At 47.0% G+C, this 21,367-nt stretch overlaps 1 protein-coding gene across 5 annotated transcripts in view; it reads left to right on the top strand.

Annotated features, from left to right (window-relative positions):
• Positions 1-21,367, top strand: part of LOC135904257 (uncharacterized) — an 82,360-nt gene that overhangs the window by 43,295 nt on the left and 17,698 nt on the right. Inside the window, exons 1-2 of one of the 5 annotated variants that reach the window (XM_065434878.1) lie at positions 2,419-2,783; positions 16,573-16,924. In XM_065434878.1, coding sequence (XP_065290950.1) covers positions 16,646-16,924 — 279 coding nt within the window. In that variant the 5' untranslated portion in view covers positions 2,419-2,783; positions 16,573-16,645. Of the gene's footprint in view, positions 1-2,418; positions 2,784-16,122; positions 16,142-16,312; positions 16,470-16,572; positions 16,925-21,367 lie in introns of those variants that run through there. The other 4 variants (XM_065434880.1, XM_065434877.1, XM_065434881.1 and 1 more) reach the window with 4 other exon arrangements.

Consider the following 21,367-nt stretch of genomic DNA (forward strand, 5'->3'; position numbering starts at 1 on the left):
AAGCAACAATATGTCAGTGAAACTCCATGATCAATGAGCGTCAGATTAAACGAACATCGCCCGGACATAGCTGAAAAGCTTCCCATAGTCGTCGCTGAGTATATGAACCACCCAGGTCACAACTTTCATGAAACCCGCCGTGGTTGCTCAGTGGCTATGGTGTTGGACTGCTGAGCACGAGGTCGCGGGATTGAATCCCGGCCACGGCGGCCGCATTTCGGTGGTCACGAAATGCGAAAACACCCGTGTACTTAGATTCATGTGCACGTTAAAGAACCTCAAGTTGTCAAAATTTCCGGAGTCCTCCACTACGGCGTACCTCATAATCAGAAAGTGGTTTTGGCACGTAAAGCCCCATGATTTAATTTAAACTTTTATGAACTTAAACTCGAGTTCTTACAGTCAAATTTCCGTTCTGAACGAGACAGAAAGTACAGAGAATCATACGTCATCCATACGTTCAAGACATTGCAACCAATAGACACAAACATTTGAAAGGGAATCTATTCTTTATGCTAAATTTCAAGCTATGGGCAACCACAGTTTTGCTGCTTGGTGGCTTTTTTGTCTCCCTTTCTTTCCTTTTTTGTATTCATATATTTATTCCAATTCAGTAATTTAAAAATTTTTTTCTCACGAACACCCTTTTCTGCCGCTCCTTCTATCATCTCTTTCAGAGACACGATAGCCCACGACTTCCAGCGAAGCAGATAACAGAGATGTGCTGTGCACGCCGTTGACACACGTGACTGACTGTGTGACTAGCCGTGTCGCCAGCGTCGTGCGCAGCACTCCTTTATTCCCAGTTCTATGGCATCGCCGATAAGACATCTGTCTTTCCTGCATCCATCCACCCACCTTGCCCCCGCTCTCCTTCAGAGGAACCCTACATATATATACTGTGCTGCGGAAAGCATATCTCGCCTTGAATAATACAAGTCCACTTGTCGAAACGTTGGCCGCTGCATTTACATTGTTCTCGTTTTGCTCATTGTCTTCAATTTCCATCTACCGCCTTCCCCGTGTTTTCTCAGGTCAGATTTGCTATCTTTTGCAAATGAACTTCAGGAACTACCACACTTGAATACCGGTAGACCTCGAATGAGTAGACTCGGTCCACTTGTATTATTGCATACATTGGTACCATTGTAGGTGCCCTGTTCGAGGCGCTCATAAAAACTAAAACAATTTGACAGGCACTACGTGACAACGTACCGGTAAGAAGCGGCTTCCTAAAATTCAGTAGCGATGAAATCGAAGCAATATTGGCGACATAAATTTGTGACTGGGATTGTCAGTAATTCGATGCAGTGTGAAGGCTCATCCGATAATAACCTTTTCCGTATATATGAACCGCAAGGGACGTGCCCTGGAAATGTAAACCTAGATGCCCCAAATAAAATGGAGTGCAATCAGAACAAACTAATTTTGAAAGAACATAGTGTTCTTTCGAGTGCATATTTAATGTAATGAAATAATAATTACGATAACATCGTCTTGCTTGGCAATCATCACATGAGCAAACTGCCAGTTGACCCAGTTTATTACGCAGAATCAATTGTTGTCTAAATTTCGCTATGTAAAACACAGTGAAATTTGAGTGGCCGCTTGTCAAGTCATGTGACATCAATGGCTAGAAGATTGAGATGCATTGGTGTAGGCGAATTTAGTGAGCCGGGATATTGTGTGCTTCGGGTGACAAGGCGGTATTGTAATTCCATTTCCTTGTCTATTTACCTCTTTGAGATGCGCGCTATATCTATCTATGATTGTGCATACGTGTCATCTGCGATCCCAAAGGGACGCTAAAACAAAAACAAAAAATTAAGTATAGCTATACTAAAATGTTAGACTTCTGCAACAGCGAATTTCCCACTCGTACTAAGAACAGAATGTTTGTAATCGACAAAATGACGGAAATTGGAAATGGATGTGGCGTCACGTATTCCGCATTATGGTATACCTCTCATGTGACGTCAGAACTGGCTGATTCACAGAGAGCGGTATAAGAGAAGGTCACGTTTAGATTACGTAAGCGCGTCCGTTATGGCGCTAGCGGTTCAAGTTGAGAAGAAGCAGCGGGGCCTCCGGCAGCAATTTTTCGCTCAGCAAAGGGACATATTGGCAATCAGACAGCGATGACACGTTTCTAGGCAATTAATTTATTTGTTTCATAACTGCACTATTGGGTCGTCCTTTAAAAAATTACGTGCGCGTCTAGCGAGTAGACAAATTCGAAGGAATTTGAAGCCCGCTCGGAAGGAAGCCCGTTTCTGAAAGCGTACTAGACGCACGTCTCCTCCGCTCCTTCCTAGCCGCATCAGCTTGGCGTGTGGGCTGCGTGCCAGCTGGCGGCCGCGCGCCGCGGCAAAAACGGAACCTCGCAGGCCGCGTCATCAACGTCTGTGCCTGGCTTACGAGCAGCACGCGTGCTGCATGCAACGTCTATAGAGCAGAGCTGCCGACGGCCCGTTGCCTGCCGCGTCGGCTCGGAGATAGCAGCAGGCGAGCAGTGTCGCAAAACACGCGGTGGCGCGCGAGACCGCTAACGCGAAACCTTTGCCATTTTACCATATGCTTCCGGATCAGTGGTCAATTGATTTTGAAATTGTTCGTACGCGGCGCCACGCAAGCAGTTCCGCCCCATATAAGCTGGACGAATGTTAACTATCTTCGGAAATAGATCCTGTATGTTCCAGTAAGGCGCGCTGAAGAGAATGTGCAGCGTCAACGAGTGAGTCCCTGTTGTTGGATTACCCGGAAAGCGCTCGCTATAAGGCAAGGTGAGTATTTATAGCCTCACTTTACTTGTTAGTACTTGCCAGATTGTGGGGATATATGTGACTCTTAAGATATATAATTGGAAATGGAGTTCGGATCCGGGACCTAATACTTGAAATTATTGAAATTTCATATTTTTGTAATTTCCCAATATCTTAAAGTGGCCTTGTTTCACATACTGATAAGATGATGATGTCTGCGGTGCCTGCTGGTTGACCAGCGGATGTAATAGAATGTTCAGTATTTATGTTTGCGATGTGGCACAGGTGGTAGTTTAGCTCTGCAGCACTTATAAAAATCTCTACCAACATTTTTTAGACAGTCTTTAGACTACTGTTACTAAAGGATACCAGCAGTTAATAGAACTTGTTCCAACGGGCTTTAGGCTTCCTAACAAATCCCTAGGAACATCCTAGAAGATATTGTCCACCAACATTATTTTCAATCTTGGTCATAGGCTGTCTGTCAACTTCCTACAAAGTGTCAAGAAGCACTTTCCTTTAGACCTCGTATTAACGTTCATTAAATTGAAGTGTGGTCATAGGCGGCCTGTCAGCTTCGTACCGACTGTTTAGAAACTGTTTTAGTTAGACTTCCTGTTAACATTAATTGACGCATGTTCGCAAATTATCTAGAAACATCCTATCTTTATATTCTTTATATTCTGCTGTTTTAACTTCTTTTGTTTGCATTGTCATGTGTTCACAACTATAGAAAAAGTTATTACACACATATTGAAATCATATGCTGTAAATTTATTCATCAATTGCCCTTAGGCTACCGTATAATTCATTGTCCTTCGCATTTCTTGATGTCATGGACACTACCTGTTGCTGTACACCAATGCTGCCTTGTAGAGGGGGTCATGGGCGTAGTCAAGCTGTCGAAACAGCTTTTAGCTCTTCATCCTTTCCAGGACCCATTATTTGTGGAAAAATTCAATTCAACTCAATTCAATCCTATTGAGAATTTACTAGCCTCTTCTTCAGACACCCTAGCCACATTGCACCAACAATTGGCCACCTACATTGATTAGAAGCATGTTTCTAGACTTTGTCAACATGCTACCAGGCTTCTATTAACAGTCTCTTAGGCCTCATCATGACTCCGTCCTTTATTTAAAACCTCCCACATTCTTCCGAAATTCCGGAAACATTGACCACAATCGGTCACAAAATTTCAGTAAAAACACTCCCTCTCACTCAGCAGCAGCTGTATTTTGCAGCCGTTTGAATGTTAGAGCGGCACCGTTCAGGCACCGTGTTACTCCTAGGTTCGGCTCTTTTTGTTCTTTTTAACAAATATCGTGAGGCAACTGCGCTGACACGTTCTAGCTTAGGGCGTACTATATATATCTCAAAGTGCACTTACCTTATTTTCTTGCTACAAAGCTAATTGGTGGCCTTGCAATATAAGTGCGACTTACCCTGACGGGCCCCTTGGATTCGCCATACAGTTTGGCATAATAGAGCACAACACAAATTATCGTTGTTCACAGGATATTAACAAATAAAGTTCAAGGGTACTCCAAGTGCCCTGGCAATTTCCACACACGTACGCCCACACGTGTACACACACACACACACACACACACGCACGCACGCACGCACGCACGCACACACACACACACACACACACACACACACACACACACACACAAATATATATATATATATACACACGTGTGTGCATACGACTGACCAGCTTAGCCATTCTCCTCGGCGCCTTCAAAGAAGCGCAGGATTGAGGTGCCCAGTGGCTAGTCGCCTTTCCGGTGAGGGAAGCGAGCAGTTTTCCACCATTATCTTACCCCTCCACATTTTAGGCGCTCTCAAAGGCGGCCGAGACGCCTTATATTTAGTCTGATTCACGGCCGGAATGCGCACATGCGATTTCGGAACTACGTGGCCAGAACCGTTTAGAAATCATTCTATATTGAGTTACCTATCGCGATCAGCTAAAGGCATCTATTGCGGACGAATCAAGGACATTTTTTGGGACCTAAGATTCACGAAGCAGGCAGCAGAAATTCTCGAAACGCGCTGCGGAGGCGTGCCAACTGAGATGCATGCGCCACTTTTTATTTCCTCTCATTTTCTTTCTTTTTCCGCACTACATTGAAGTATTGTTCATGTACGCCGAAAATGTATCGTATATCTAGCGGCGTTCATGGCCGCATGCGTACGGGTGATTCCGAAACCACGATGTTGGAACCATTGAGAAACACTACGCCGTGTCAGGTTGGGGATGTGCGATTCCGGAACTACGAGGCCGGATCCGTATAGAAATCGCTCTATCTTGAGATACCCATGGCGATCAGGTAAAGGCATCTCTTGCGGACGAATCAAGGAAATTTTTAGGGACCTAAGATTCACGAAGCAGGCAGCAGAAATTCTCGAAACGCGCTGCGGAGGCGTGCCAACTGAGATGCATGCGCCACTTTTTACTTCCTCTCATTTTCTTTCTTTTTCCGCACTACATTGAAGTAGTGTTCATGTACGCCGAAAATGTATCGTATATCTAGCGGCGTTCATGGCCGCATGCGTACGGGTGATTCCGAAACCACGATGTTGGAACCATTGAGAAACACTACGCCGTGTCAGGTTGGGGATGTGCGATTCCGGAACTACGAGGCCGGATCCGTATAGAAATCGCTCTATCTTGAGATACCCATCGCGATCAGGTAAAGGCATCTCTTGCGGACGAATCAAGGAAATTTTTAGGGACCTAAGATTCACGAAGCAGGCAGCAGAAATTCTCGAAACGCGCTGCGGAGGCGTGCCAACTGAGATGCATGCGCCACTTTTTATTTCCTCTCATTTTCTTTCTTTTTCCGCACTACATTGAAGTATTGTTCATGTACGCCGAAAATGTATCGTATATCTAGCGGCGTTCATGGCCGCATGCGTACGGGTGATTCCGAAACCACGATGTTGGAACCATTGAGAAACACTACGCCGTGTCAGGTTGGGGATGTGCGATTCCGGAACTACGAGGCCGGATCCGTATAGAAATCGCTCTATCTTGAGATACCCATGGCGATCAGGTAAAGGCATCTCTTGCGGACGAATCAAGGAAATTTTTAGGGACCTAAGATTCACGAAGCAGGCAGCAGAAATTCTCGAAACGCGCTGCGGAGGCGTGCCAACTGAGATGCATGCGCCACTTTTTATTTCCTCTCATTTTCTTTCTTTTTCCGCACTACATTGAAGTATTGTTCATGTACGCCGAAAATGTATCGTATATCTAGCGGCGTTCATGGCCGCATGCGTACGGGTGATTCCGAAACCACGATGTTGGAACCATTGAGAAACACTACGCCGTGTCAGGTTGGGGATGTGCGATTCCGGAACTACGAGGCCGGATCCGTATAGAAATCGCTCTATCTTGAGATACCCATCGCGATCAGGTAAAGGCATCTCTTGCGGACGAATCAAGGAAATTTTTAGGGACCTAAGATTCACGAAGCAGGCAGCAGAAATTCTCGAAACGCGCTGCGGAGGCGTGCCAACTGAGATGCATGCGCCACTTTTTATTTCCTCTCATTTTCTTTGTTTTTCCGCACTACATTGAAGTATGGTTCATGTACGCCGAAAATGTATCGTATACCTAGCGGCGTTCATGGCCGCAAGCGTACGGGTGATTCCGAAACCACGATGTTGGAACCATTGAGAAACACTACGCCGTGTCAGGTTGGGGATGTGCGATTCCGGAACTACGAGGCCGGATCCGTATAGAAATCGCTCTATCTTGAGATACCCATGGCGATCAGGTAAATGCATCTCTTGCGGACGAATCAAGGAAATTTTTAGGGACCTAAGATTCACGAAGCAGGCAGCAGAAATTCTCGAAACGCGCTGCGGAGGCGTGCCAACTGAGATGCATGCGCCACTTTTTATTTCCTCTCATTTTCTTTCTTTTTCCGCACTACATTGAAGTATTGTTCATGTACGCCGAAAATGTATCGTATATCTAGCGGCATTCATGGCCGCATGCGTACGGGTGATTCCGAAACCACGATGTTGGAACCATTGAGAAACACTACGCCGTGTCAGGTTGGGGATGTGCGATTCCGGAACTACGAGGCCGGATCCGTATAGAAATCGCTCTATCTTGAGATACCCATCGCGATCAGGTAAAGGCATCTCTTGCGGACGAATCAAGGAAATTTTTAGGGACCTAAGATTCACGAAGCAGGCAGCAGAAATTCTCGAAACGCGCTGCGGAGGCGTGCCAACTGAGATGCATGCGCCACTTTTTATTTCCTCTCATTTTCTTTGTTTTTCCGCACTACATTGAAGTATGGTTCATGTACGCCGAAAATGTATCGTATACCTAGCGGCGTTCATGGCCGCAAGCGTACGGGTGATTCCGAAACCACGATGTTGGAACCATTAAGAAACACTACGCCGTGTCAGGTGGGGATGTGCAATTCCGGAACTACGAGGCCGGATCCGTATAGAAATCGCTCTATCTTGAGATACCCATCGCGATCAGGTAAAGGCATCTCTTGCGGACGAATCAAGGAAATTTTTAGGGACCTAAGATTCACGAAGCACGCAGCAGAAATTCTCGAAACGCGCTGCGGAGGCGTGTCAACTGAGTTGCATGCGCCACTTTTTATTTCCTCTCATTTTCTTTGTTTTTCCGCACTACATTGAAGTATGGTTCATGTACGCCGAAAATGTATCGTATATCTAGCGGCGTTCATGGCCGCAAGCGTACGGGTGATTCCGAAACCACGATGTTGGAACCATTAAGAAACACTACGCCGTGTCAGGTGGGGATGTGCAATTCCGGAACTACGAGGCCGGATCCGTATAGAAATCGCTCTATCTTGAGATACCCATCGCGATCAGGTAAAGGCATCTCTTGCGGACGAATCAAGGAAATTTTTAGGGACCTAAGATTCACGAAGCACGCAGCAGAAATTCTCGAAACGCGCTGCGGAGGCGTGTCAACTGAGTTGCATGCGCCACTTTTTATTTCCTCTCATTTTCTTTGTTTCTCCGCACTACATTGAAGTATCGCTCATGTACGCCGAAAATATATCGTATATCTAGCGGCGTTCATGGCCGCAAGCGTACGCGTGATTCCGAAACCACGATGTTGGAACCATTAAGAAACACTACGCCGTGTCAGGTGGGGATGTGCGATTCCGGAACTACGAAGCCGGATCCGTATAGAAATCGCTCTATCTTGAGATACCCATCGCGATCAGGTAAAGGCATCTCTTGCGGACGAATCAAGGAAATTTTCAGGGACGTAAGATTCACGAAGCAGGCAGCAGGAAGACGAAATACTTCTCTTGCGGATCACATCTCGCCCGTCTCTGTGTTTTTCTGGACTTCTTACTGCACCTATGGGGTCTACCGCCCCCTCCATCGCGGTGATGGATGTACAACACCCCGAGGATCCTCCCGGTTCCCGTTCACCCGGGGACATCGGTTCGAGGAAGCGAGGAAATACGTCGAGTGGTAGCGAGGACACAGAGCTGTACTGCGCATCAGGTGACGAGTCCTCGGAAGACAGCTTTCGACTTGTCCAGTACGGCAAGGCCAAACGAAGAATTATCAACTCATCTTCGGCGTCCAGCTCGAACACTGTGAAAAAAAGTTCCTCAGCGATGGCCTCACTCCATCCTGTTTGTGCCACAGAACGCTACCGACAACCTGCGCGCCCTCAACAGGCAAGCACTCTCCGTGTATCTAGAAAACACCGTGCCAAATGAGATCAAGGATGTTAGGATAAATACTAGGCGAAACATCCTGGCAATCGATGTGATGAACCCGAGTGCACTGACCATACTACAACATGTAACGCAGCGGGGAAACATCAAGGTCCGATCCATCGTGCCAACGAATGGTGCCACAATAACAGGAGTCATCTATGACATTGACAATGAAATATCTAATGCAGACCTCCCAATTCTCATAAAACCAGCAAGTGAACACAACGTGATTGTGCATGTTGGTCGCCTCGGCAACACACGTTGTGTGAGGATAACGTTCAAAGGCGACTGCCTTCCACCCTACGTGAAGGTCGGCCACTTTCGCCACCAGGTTCGACCATTTATTCCAAGACCAATGCAATGCTTCAATTGTCAGAAGATTGGATATGTGAAGGGTGTTTGCAGAAATTCGGCCGTGTGCCCTCGATGTGCCGAACCCCACTCAGAAGACAACTGCAGCGCAATCACGTTCAAGTGTCCTAACTGTCAAGGTGATCACTGCGCCTCTTCCAAAGACTGTCCCCAGATCAAGAAAGAGATCACCATTCTTAAACAAATGGTGAGAGACAGCTCTACCCACAAAGAGGCCGCTGTGAAAGAACGGCGAAGACGACGTCACCGACGAAGGTCTTCACGGCGGAAAACATCAAGCTTTCAGGAAAAGTCCCCTCGTCAAGCATCATCATCAGCGGACGTTTCCAGCACTCCGAACACCAATGTTGGAAGGGAGTAAACTGCCAGATCTCTCTCCACAAAGGAATGGCCGCCACTTCCGCGTACACGACCGCCAGAAGAGCCGCAGAAGAAGCCGCCCCCAGTACAGCAAGGTGCTGTATCCGAGGAGTCGCGGAAAACAGATGAGCAAGTGATAGCACTTATTAGGCCTTTAATGAATGCCATTCGCGTGCTGCTAAGCAACATGCACACACCGTCTGCCAGAAGTGCGCTTCAAGTACTGGACGCTTTGAGTCCGGTGCTTGCAACCCTTGAGTAGATCATGGCTCCACAGCCATGGTCTTTTAGGGAAGAGGTCCGACAAGCAGCTATTTTTCAGTGGAATGCCCGCGGACTCGGAGCGCGCCTTTCGGATTTCCGTCGCTTCGTGTTCGCCAATATGTTTCCCATTATTGTCATTTGCGAGCCGAACTTATCGAACAAAATCAGGCTTTCTGGAAATTAATAATTTATGTCGTCAGTTGTTTATGAAAACAGTAAGGTTTGGTGTTTATTCGCCGTTACCTCACCTACACTCATCAGCCTGTACGACCTAATGGCAGTAATCAATATATATGCCTAAACGAAAGGAAAAAGAATCTGACCTTCACTTTTGTAGGCGCCTACCTATCTCCGTCAAGTCAATTTGATTACAAAAGACTACGAGACATCCTTTCCTCAACTTCCAATCCCTGGGTCATCACTGGAGATTTCAACGCCCATCATACACTCTGGGGAAGTCCGATCATCAACGCAAGAGGCAGAGCTCTGGTATCTTTCGCCTCCAGTAATGAACTTTGGCTGCTGAATGATGGAAGTCCAACGTTCTTACGTGGCTCCACGTACAGCAGCTGTCTTGACTTGGCTTTCGTCTCACGAAGCCTAGTCAGACCTGCAGTGTGGTTTGCAGACATAGAGATGCACGGAAGCGACCATATCCTCACGTACATCAAGATCAGATGATTGACCGCTTCCAAAATACGGGATACGATCCGAAGAGTGGACTGGACTGAATTTCAGTCTATTATGGAAGAACACTGCGACGCGAATCCATCTTTCGACTTGGAAGAGGCAATCAAGAGCGTGGTGCTAGACACTACGCGTACTCCTCGAAACTTAATGATTTTGATGTGGAACTAGAACGACTTCGAGCAATCCGACGACGTGCTGAACGAAGATACCGACGTACGAAAACAATGGACGATCTACGTACCGCCAGGCGCACACAAAAGAAGATACAGCGCCGGTTAGACAAGCTCGAATTGCAACGTTGGGCTGCCTTCTGTGAGTCGCTAGATCCACGCAAGCCTTTATCGCAACTATGGAAAACGGTGCGCGGACTGCGGACACTTCCTGTACAGCGATTCCCATTCAAGGCACTTGCCCTCTCTCAAAAGAGATCGGAGATTGACGTGGCAGATGATTTCTGCGCCAGAATATCCGGCCAACTCACAGCTACCAACATTCCATCGCCTTCGAGCAGCTGTCCGCCACCACGTGATCACCGGTTGGATCTACCATTCTCGATCCACGAACTTAAGGCAGCATTAGCTTTGTGTAACCGCACATCAGTGCCAGGACCTGACGGAATTTCCTACCGAGCTCTGTGTCACCTGGGGGAGCGAGCGAGAGGGGTTCTTCTTGAGGTGTACAATGAATCTTGGAGAAATGGCACGCTACCAACAACCTGGAAGACAAGTCGCCTTGTTCCACTGCTGAAGCCTGGTAAGTCGCCGTTGGAGCTCTCATCATATCGCCCGATCGCTTTGGCGAGCTGTGTGGGCAAAGTAATGGAGAGGATGGTCCTAGGACGCCTGGAGTGGTACTTGGAGTACCACAACACCTACCCAGATGCCATGGCGGGCTTCCGACGCGGTCGATCATCGATGGATAACGTCGTCGACCTGGTGACCTACATTCAACATGAGAAACGCCGTAAGCGTCTCTGCGCATCCTTATTCCTCGACGTTAAAGGGGCGTATGACAACGTTACGCATGAAGCCATCCTCTCTGCTCTCGCAGAGGTAGGAGTGGGTGGTCTGATATTTCAATGGATACGGAGCTATCTATCCATGCGATCCTTCTTTGTAAGCACCGAGGAATGCCATACCTCTCTACATTACAGCTACCGCGGCGTCCCCCAGGGCGGCGTACTTAGCCCCGTGTTATTTAATCTAACACTAATTGCTCTCCTTGAGCACGTGCCAACCACAGTCAGGCTATTAATGTACGCGGATGACATCTGCATATGGACATCTGCAGTAACACGCCTACAGCTGCGAGCGAGAATTCACAAAGCCGCGACACAAACTGCTATCGAGGCCTGGAAATTTCCTCCGAGAAATGCGCACTAGTGCCATTTACGCGCAAACCCATGACAAACTACAGTGTAACGATAAATGGCCAAATAATACGACGGGTCCGATCGTACAAGTTTCTAGGTGTCATAATCGACAGGGACTTGTCATGGAGCCCACACATATCTTACGTGAAAAAACGGTTGACAGGCATCTGCCACCTCTTCAAGTTTTTCGCTGGCAAGACCTGGGGAATGTCGCCTAGTGCCATGTTACAACTGTACAGGGTGCTTTTTCTGGTATTTCTGCGATACAGCTTGCCAGCAATAAACAACACAGGCAAAACGAATCTACGCACAATACAAAGTCTTCAGGGTCATGTGCTCCGGATCTGTCTAGGCCTGCCTCAGAGTGCTTCAACAGTGGCTACGATAGCAATCGCTAGAGACCACCTTGTCAAGACCCACATTGAAATTGAAGTACTCAGGACCCATATAAGGCATCTAGCCAGGACTCCTCGTCAACATTTAGCCTCTCTACCAGCGGACAGGCCACACACATCTTTCAGCCAAACAATAACTGCATATGATGAATCATTGCCAGCTTGTTTCACTCCGGTTGCGAGACCTTCGATCCCTCCATGGTGCCTCGCTCAGCCAAAAATCAACCTCGCAATACCTGGTATCTCGAAATAAGCTGATCTGTCATCACCAGTCCTTAGACAGCTCACGCTACTGTATTTGTACGAGAACTACCGTGACTCTACGCATATTTACACTGATGGATCTGTCCTTCCAAGCAGCTCCGCGGCGGCAATGGTCATACCAGCGAAAGCTACAACAATCAAATTTAAGACGACCCACGCGACAACATCGACGCCAGCAGAGCTCGCAGCGCTCTTTACTGCTCTTCATCACATTGGTGATGAACCGCCACACAAATGGACAATATTCTGCGATTCGAAGGTGGCACTGCAGTCTCTACTGTCACCATTACGGCGCGGACCGCACGAACAACTAATATTCCATATTACAGAGACATTACACCATATAAGTGATGCAGGCCACGAAATAACCTTTCAGTGGCTTCCAAGTCACTGCGGGATTATCGGCAATGAACGGGCGGATCACGCTGCCCGCTCAGCCCATACTGAGGAGCGCCACGTCCCAATTCCTCTTTCTAGAACTGACGCGGCACGGAAGCCCCGCCTACTTGCTCGGCAATGCACTGCGTCGCAATGGAATGAGCCACATTTAAGAAATCCGCGACTGTACTCACTTGATCCAACATTAAGTATTCGAGCGCCATCACAGCTTCGCCGTAGAGAGGCCACGCTTTTATATCGACTTTAGTTGGGCGTAGCCTTTACTAAAAAGCCTATGCCTTCCGCATAGGGATGACCGACACCCCAACCTGTGACCACTGCGGCTATGAAGAATCAATTGGCCATATTTTGTGCACCTGCCCGCAGCACAGTCCACAGAGGGCATGCCTTAGCCACCAACTTGACCAGCTGGACGACCAACCGCTATCCGAAAAAAGAATTCTGCAACATCGAAAGGACCTACCGTCACAGAAGAAGGCCGTGCAAGCGATTTTGCGCTTCTTGCTATCTACCCGCCTTTGTGAACGACTTTAACTGGAACGCCTTTTGTGTGTGTGTCTCCATGTGTGCGCATTCGTTTTTTTGCGTTTTCCTCTCTGTCATCTTTCTAACCCCTATTCCCCATCCCCAGTGTAGGCTAGCAAACCGGAAACTCATATCTGGTTAACCTCCCTGCCTTTCCTCTTCATTCTCTCTCTCTCTCGAAACGCGCTGCGGAGGCGTGCCAACTGAGATGCATGCGCCACTTTTTATTTCCTCTCATTTTCTTTCTTTTTCCACACTACATTGAAGTATTGTTCATGTACGCCGAAAATGTATCGTATATCTAACGGCGTTCATGGCCGCATGCGTACGGGTGATTCCGAAGCCACGATGTTGGAACCATTGAGAAAAACTACGCCGTGTCAGGTGGGGATGTGCGATTCTGGAACTACGAGGCCGGATCCGTTTAGAAATAGCTCTATCTTGGGATACCCATCGCGATCATGTAAAGGCAGCTATTGCGGACGAATCAAGGAAATTTTTAGGGACGTAAGGTTCACGAAGCAGGCAGCAGAAATTCTCGAAACGCGCTGTCGAGGCGTGCCAACTAAGATGCATGCGCCACTTTTTATTTCCTCTCATTTTCTTCTTTTTCCACACTACATTAAAGTATTGTTCAAGTGCGCCGAAAATGTATCGTGCATCTAGCCGCGTTAATGGCCGCATGCATACGGATGATTCCGAAACCATCATGTTGGAACCATTCAGAAATACTACGCCGTGTCAGCTGCGGATGTGAGATTCCGGAACTACGAGGCTGGAACAGTTTAGAGAAGGTGCTCTGTGGGGAGGAAACAGATAGTTTAAATGTGATCACTGAGGCCAGAAATCAGTAAGCCAGTTTAGGCATGAACAGAATAATCGTTTGTGATACCAAATTCTACGACTGTAGCTGTATCACTGGTGATTGTAGAGGGTAGATTAATGTAATTTCAACGCGCAAATGATGAAATAACACTGTTTAATCCTCGACTATTGTAGTAATCAGATAATTCACTTCCAATTTATGTATACTATAATTATAAACGGAAGAGAAATGTAGTTCACATTTTCGAGCAATCTCTCAACCGTAAATTAAGGTATGTCGTTTGTTTGCAGTCGGACGCCTCTAAATTATCACAGTAAATTGAACCAGGCACTAAGTCAGCGTCCGCAGTTAGCTTTCCTCACTTGTCACATTCTCATGCCTACTATTTAGTGCCTAAGTTCACTGTTGGTTCTCCATATGCTTCTCAGACGCTTCTCACTCTCCAGATGTTAATGCTTCCTTGGGTAGCCGTATAACAATGCAGCGTAGCTGACGAGGCACGTCTGTTACGCCCTCGCCCCCCTCCCCCCTCGTATAATGTCCGAAGTACTATTTCCTTTACGCTGCACCCACCCGCCGTGGTTGCTCAGTGACTATGGTGTTGGGCTGCTGAGCACGAGGTCGCGGGATCGAATCCCGGCCACGGCGGCCGCATTTCGATGGGGGCGAAATGCGAAAACACCCGTGTGCTTAGATTTAGGTGCACGTTAAAGAACCCCAGGTGGTCAAAATTTCCGGAGTCCTCCACTACGGCGTGCCTTATAATCAGAAAGTGCTTTTGGCACGTAAAACCCCAAATATTATTATTATTTACGCTGCATGCACGGAGCATGCGCAACGCTTTTCGTGCTGCCATAGAATGAGCTGATAGCACCCGATGTACGTGCTCCCATGTCCACGATGCAAAAGGTCAAGATATTACACGTAGCTCACGAGGTTCGTAGTGAACGAGTAGTCAAGGGTTCAGTTGACCACGACGGCAGTAGTTCGCAGCAAGCTTCAACTCGATATCGCGGTATTCATCACAACAAAGCGCCAGGAAGCGCGGAACATGGAAAAGCAAACAGCGGCTCCGGTGTTGGTCGTCTCTTATACGCTGTTACATTGTTGACGCTTTGGTCTGAAGACTAATTTGCGTGAATTCGCCTAAGTTTCGGTTGTTTTACCGCGTTACCGTCCTTCGCGCATTCCGACAGAAATAGCGCTTGTTGCTTGATGCCTCTGCAAGATATTTCGTTCAGGCTTCAGAAATGTGACTTGGGCACTAACAGCTAAATTTCTGGTTACTTTCGAAGCTCTTTAATGACTGATGCTAGAGGAAGAGATGGGCTTGTTATATGGGAAACGCAGAAAACTCGAGCTAAGCCTCTCTAGCCTTCTGTAGAACGTTTAAATAAGAGAAAAGAGAAGAAAAGGAGCGGAAGGAATGTAAGATGCGCTTGTGATAGTAGCACTACTAAGCCGAGACAACGCAATCGCTGATAGTAGCGCCAAGGTAAATATGCCTGGTAGCGAAGCTTCCCTAGAAGCCCGCACGTTCAAAACATGGTGGTTCATCGGCGGTTCATGGGGCTTAGCGTCATCTGTATGAAGAGGGAACACTTCCGGCGGAAGAAAAAAAACATTGTGAGGTCATATCCGTTAAAAGCAGAAGTGACGTCAATTTGTTATCAAAAACGCGAAATTTCTTTTGGTGGCTTGCCATTAGAGCTGTACATTTAAATATTCCGCAATTCGAATTGATGGGCGTTTCGAGCTTTCAGCGCGGAAAGCGATGCAGAAAAAGGTCGGCCGTACGGGTGTCGAAATCGCACCCCTCAACAGAGCACAGTTTCTTTGGAGGCCGACGAAAGGTTTAGGTGTAGAGTGCCGGTTCTATCGTCGGACACCAAGCCCGTTGGCCCGCGCAGTCGCACTAAAATAAAGTAAGCAATTATTTGGCGGTCATAACACTTCTGAATGAATAGGTTGAGACACGATAAAGCTACCCACGTCACCTAATTCCGACTACCGTCGACAAGCAAAACAGCACAATGTGTGAGAGGGGCGTATGCTAACAGGTGAACTTTACAAGCGCGCCTTTCTGCACACTTCAAAAGCTGCATTGCTCTGCAGGCGATAGCGGCCTCAACACTCCCTCTCACGGTACGCGCTGGACAAAGGTATTTATTGATAATGATAAAATAAAATTTTGGTATTCTTTTCGTTACTCGTCACGCATATAAAGAATGGCTTAGGAATTTCAGTTTCGTTGAATGAATCTAACTGTGCCTCGCTTTATCTAAAAAATCTTTATTCTTTCACAATGTTTGTTCCCTGCAAGTGTAGCCGCGCTTCGATCGCTGCACCCATAACCATCATTGCTGATGTCGGTGGCAATTTGTTCGGAATCGCATTTCGCCCGAAGCTTCGCGTCCTATTTGGATCGACCTTGGTAGCGCGGCTACTATGTTACCTAGACAGACCGCACCACTTCGCCAGCTGACCATGGTTTGTTTGATCAGCGCACGTGTGTTTAGAACTCAGTGTAACGTTCGCCGTCACTTCGGCCACATAAAACAATCCGGGGCTTCTCTGTTGCACCTTTCTGCAGGTACGTGCCAGCTGCGCTAACGAGTGGTCACTGAAGTAGTGCGGGCGCGACGAAGAAGGGGACGGAAACGGTCATGTCGGGGTTTCTGCATTCCGACTGGTGCGAAGTGTACCTATGCAGTACGCCCCTTCAGCAGGGGGCCTCCGTGAATGGCGCTGTCGACGCCCTCTCACTGTTTGCCTCGTCGTCGCGGTCGGTGTGCGGCAACTCCTGGGAGAAGCACTGGCTGCTCGTGTTTGACTACGGCGAAGAGGAGCTGCTCATCTGCGATGCTGACATGGACCATTTGGGAGAGCTCACGGGTCGGACCTCTTGGAAAAAGAGGGCCGCGCTACAAAACTACGAACACAAGGTAAATGTGAGCCGCGAGTATAGTTGAGCTGGAAAGCCACACAATATCATGTCAGAACTGTGTCTTTCTAATAAGAGGGCCAGATACATGGTTGCATGTTTATTAGCACGAACATCATTATTTTGCTTACTCAGCAATGAACCGGAACACTTAAAGTGCCTGTAACCAGGACACATAGAAAATTTCGCTTATGTGCTGGAAGTTGTTACGTGCCCTTTATAGGGAGCCCTCTAGAGCACGAATTTTTCAACCTGGTTCAGTAATAGCCGAGATAGAAATATTTCAGTGCGCCGAACCTATGATTTCAGGAGACGAGCCTAATCGCCAACATAGGCACTCTCTCCACTTGACCCGTCTAGACTCCGCAAGTGAACTTCCTTCCCTGCGTGCTCTCATATCAGAGATCGACGATCGCGTGGCGCATACGTCATGGTTCGCGCCATCTTCATTTTTTTCCTCTCGCTTTTTTGTTGCAGGGTGCACTTTCGCTGACGGTGCCGCGCACAAGCTGTTGCGTTTTGTCTCGTTTCGCGCTGCGCGCGACATTGCGCGCTGTGCACGAGAACATTTGACTAGCGGTATAAGTCACTGCTACGCAAACACTCAGACAGACACACGCGGATAACAGAATATGATTGTGAGCTGGAACATGGTAGAAAATGACATAGTTTCAGTGGTTCCACGCACGACTGCAAAATGTTGGAACAAGCAGACGAAACGGAACTACATCTCTCTTGCTGTGGTGCGAAGGGAAACAAAAACACTTAGACACATTCGGTTTGTGTGTTTAATTATTTCTTTAAACTGTAATTCATCTACTGAAGCAACAGATCACGCAGATATCAGATGTTACCTAGAATACTACTCGAAGTCACTTGACGCTGTTCATAGTGACACGTTATTTCAAGGCACCCGCGAGCGGAAGGGCAAAAGGCATTCGACTTGTGATTTCAGCTCCATCCGCGGCGAGTAGCAATGTAATACTTAGCAGACTCAATCGTTAACGCGCATTGCATGCACTGCGCTTGTCAGCTCAAACTGGTCAGACCTGCAGAAGGACCTTTTATTAGATCAACATTCACCAAAATGTTGAAACAAACATGCTCAAATACGGAAGCCAAGCGCAAAACCAATCACTTCAGTACATACGTATTCTAGTAGCCTTCAGAACAGGTCAAGTTGCAGCGCTTCTTTTTCTTTATTCTGCCACAGTATAAATGATGGAATCATGATTCGGACTGCTTTTTATTGTATACTTAGCGTGTTTAGAATGACAAATATGCTGAATATTTCAACTACATCCTCATGATCATCATCATCAGCCTATATTATGTCCACTGCAGGACGAAAGCCTCTCCCTGCGATCTGCAGTTGCCCCTGTCCTGCGCCAGCCGATTCCAACTATCACCCGCAGATTCCATAATTTCGTCGCACCACCTCGTTTTCTGTCGTCTTCTACTGCGCTTCCCTTCTCTTGATACCCATTCTGTCACCCTAATGGTCCAACGGTTATCTAGTCTACGCATTACATGACCTTACCAGCGGCAATTTTTTTCTCGTCATGTCAATTATACTGTCGTCTTTACGCGTTTGCTCTCTACTCCAAATCGCTCTCTTTCTGTCTCTTAAAGTTATGCCTAGCATTCTTCGTTCCAGCGCTCTTTGCCCAGTCCTCAATTTGTTCTCAAGTGTCGTTGTCAGTCTCCAAGTCTCTGCTCCATAAGTTAGCACCAGTAAAATGCACTGATTGTATACCTTCCTTTTCAATGATAACGGTAAGCTTGCAGTCATGAGCTCGCGATGTCTGTCGTATGCAATCTAACCCATTTTTATTCTTTTGCGAATTTCCTTCTTGTGGTCAGGTTTCCCTGTGATTAGTTGACCTAGGTAAACGCACTTGCGAACATTGTTTAACTGCATGAACAAACGAACCACAAAGACAGCGAGGGACAAGGACGGGCGCAGACTTGCAACTAAAGTTTATTCCACAACGTACACATATAAGTACACACACGACATACACCACTGCGCGTGCGCGAAAAAAGGCAAGGTAAAAGAAAAGTAAAACCTTGTATAAGCGAAACGCGACCTACCTAAGCTGGTCAATAAACCTCATCTCACTGTTATGTAAATAAACTGAGGTGCCACTGACACCTTGTTGTCCCTTCTTTTTAATATGGTACGCCTCGAGTAGCTCTCTGGCTCGGCTATGTCGGCAGCGGCACAAAATCTTTACTTCCTTCATGATCGGCTTGCACGTGCACGCCAGGCAGTGGACAGGCAGGTGCCCATTTGTTTTATTTCTAATAGACAATTCATGGTCACGCAAGCGCACATTCACACACCTTCCTATTTGGCCTATGTAAACTTTGCCGCATGATAGAGGTATCTGATATACTACTCCAACACTGCAATCTACGTGGGAAATGGAGTGCTTAGTTCCGCACCCTTGCAAGTTATTTTTACTTCTTCCTATGCGCGAGCTTAGCCCGGCGAGCTTGCCGGGAGCCGAGAACGCCATCTCAACTCCATACCGTTTCACAACCTTCTTTAAGTTGTGGGAAGTCTTGTGAACATAAGGCACAACTGTCCGTTTCTTATTTTTGCGCTCCCTTGCGTCTTCAGCAACATTGCCTTCCGTCTTTATCTTCTTAAGCACTGCCTCCACTACTGCTGAAATGACTGAATGCGGGAAACCGGCTTCTTCCAGCCTTACAATCTGCTTGTCAAAGCTTTCCTGTATTTTGTGCGTGCAGGACTTCCTTAAGGCTGATATGACGCACTGGGTGGCTATTGCCCGCTTTACCGTTTTTGAATGAGCCGAATCATAGGGCAACAATTTCTTTTGGGATCTTGGGTTATATTTCCAGCACATATGGTCGTCACAGAAGCTTATAGCGTTGTCTAAAAACTGAACATTATTATCCTTTGTTAGCTCAAGGGTGAATGTTAAACCTTTGCCAAGGCGCTGGAAAATGTGTAGTACACCTGCGATGGCGTCGTCATATGTGTAACTGGCTTGCTTTTTTTTGAAAGTACAAGAAAATCGTCAACATAACGGAACACGGTAACAACCAGGTCACGATCGATCCCTTCGTTTACCGCTCTGTCAAATTCCGATAAGTAAATATTGCACAAGATAGGAGCAACGCAAGATCCTATACATATACCTTGTTTCTGCACGTAATAGTCTTCGTTAAACTGAATGAAGGTAGATTGGAGTAAAACTCAAGCAACGCTAAAAACGTATTAACAGTCAAGCCGGTAGAATTCTGAAAAGACACTTCGCCATTAACTTCAAGGTGCCCATTAACTTCAAAGTGCCCATTCGTTTTATTAGAAATAAAACGAATGGGCACCTGCCTGTCCACTGCCTGGCGCGCACGTGCAAGCCGATCATGAAGGAAGTAAAGATTTTGTCCCGCTGCCGAGATAGCCGAGCCAGAGAACTACTCGAGCCGTACCATATTAGAAAGAAGGGACAAGACTGTGTCAGTGACACCTCAGTTTATTTACATAACAGTGAGATGAGGTTTATTGACGAGCGTAGGTAGGTCGCGTTTCGCTTATACAAGGTTTTACTTTTCTTTTACCTTGCCTTTTTTCGCGCACGCGCAGTGGTGTATGTCGGGTGTGTACTTATATGCGTACGTTGTGGAATAAACTTTAGTTGCAAGTCTGCGCCCGTCATTGTCCCTCGCTGTCTTTGTGGTTCGTTTGTTCGCGCAGTTAAACAATGTTCGCTAATATCTACCAACTCGCCCAACAACAAGTTCTAGTAAACGCACTTCTTCACAGACTCTAGAGGCTGACTGGCGATCCTGAATTCTTCTGCCCTTACCCGTTTATTCATCATAATCTTTGTCTTCTGCATAGTAATTTTCAGCACCACTCTTACAGTCTCCGTGTTATGGTCCTCAATCATTTGTTGTAACTCGTCTGCAGTGTTGCTGAATAGAACGATGTCATCGGCAAACTGAAGGCTGCTGAAGTATTTTCCGTCGATTCTTACTCCCATACCTTCCCAATAAGATACCGTGCATATTTCTTCCAAGCACGCAGTGAATAGCATTGAAGAGTTTGTGTCTTCTTGTGTGACTCCTTTATTTATATGTATCTTCCTTGCTACCGTGCATATTAGGAGAGAGCAGGAAATACTTGGCTTTCCGAAGCCTTATATAGTCTCTGAAATGGTTTGGACAAATTTTGTGCATGCGTAGGGCACAGCTGCAAGAAAAAAATTGGCGACGTAATTGAACTGAAGCGTCGCCTATGAAGAGAGCTACGGGCAACTAAAAGTTATCCTCCTCCATAGCCATGATTTTTTCAACTCGTTTGCCGAGTGATCTGGGATAAGCTCCGCCTTCACTGGCTCTGCGTCATCATGTGACGTAGTGTCGTCCACTTCCTGTAGTCTTAGAGCCAACACGCGAAGCTTCTCTA

Source organism: Dermacentor albipictus, chromosome 2 (assembly GCF_038994185.2).
Source record: "Dermacentor albipictus isolate Rhodes 1998 colony chromosome 2, USDA_Dalb.pri_finalv2, whole genome shotgun sequence".
In the NCBI taxonomy this organism is placed as follows: Eukaryota; Metazoa; Arthropoda; class Arachnida; order Ixodida; family Ixodidae; genus Dermacentor; species Dermacentor albipictus.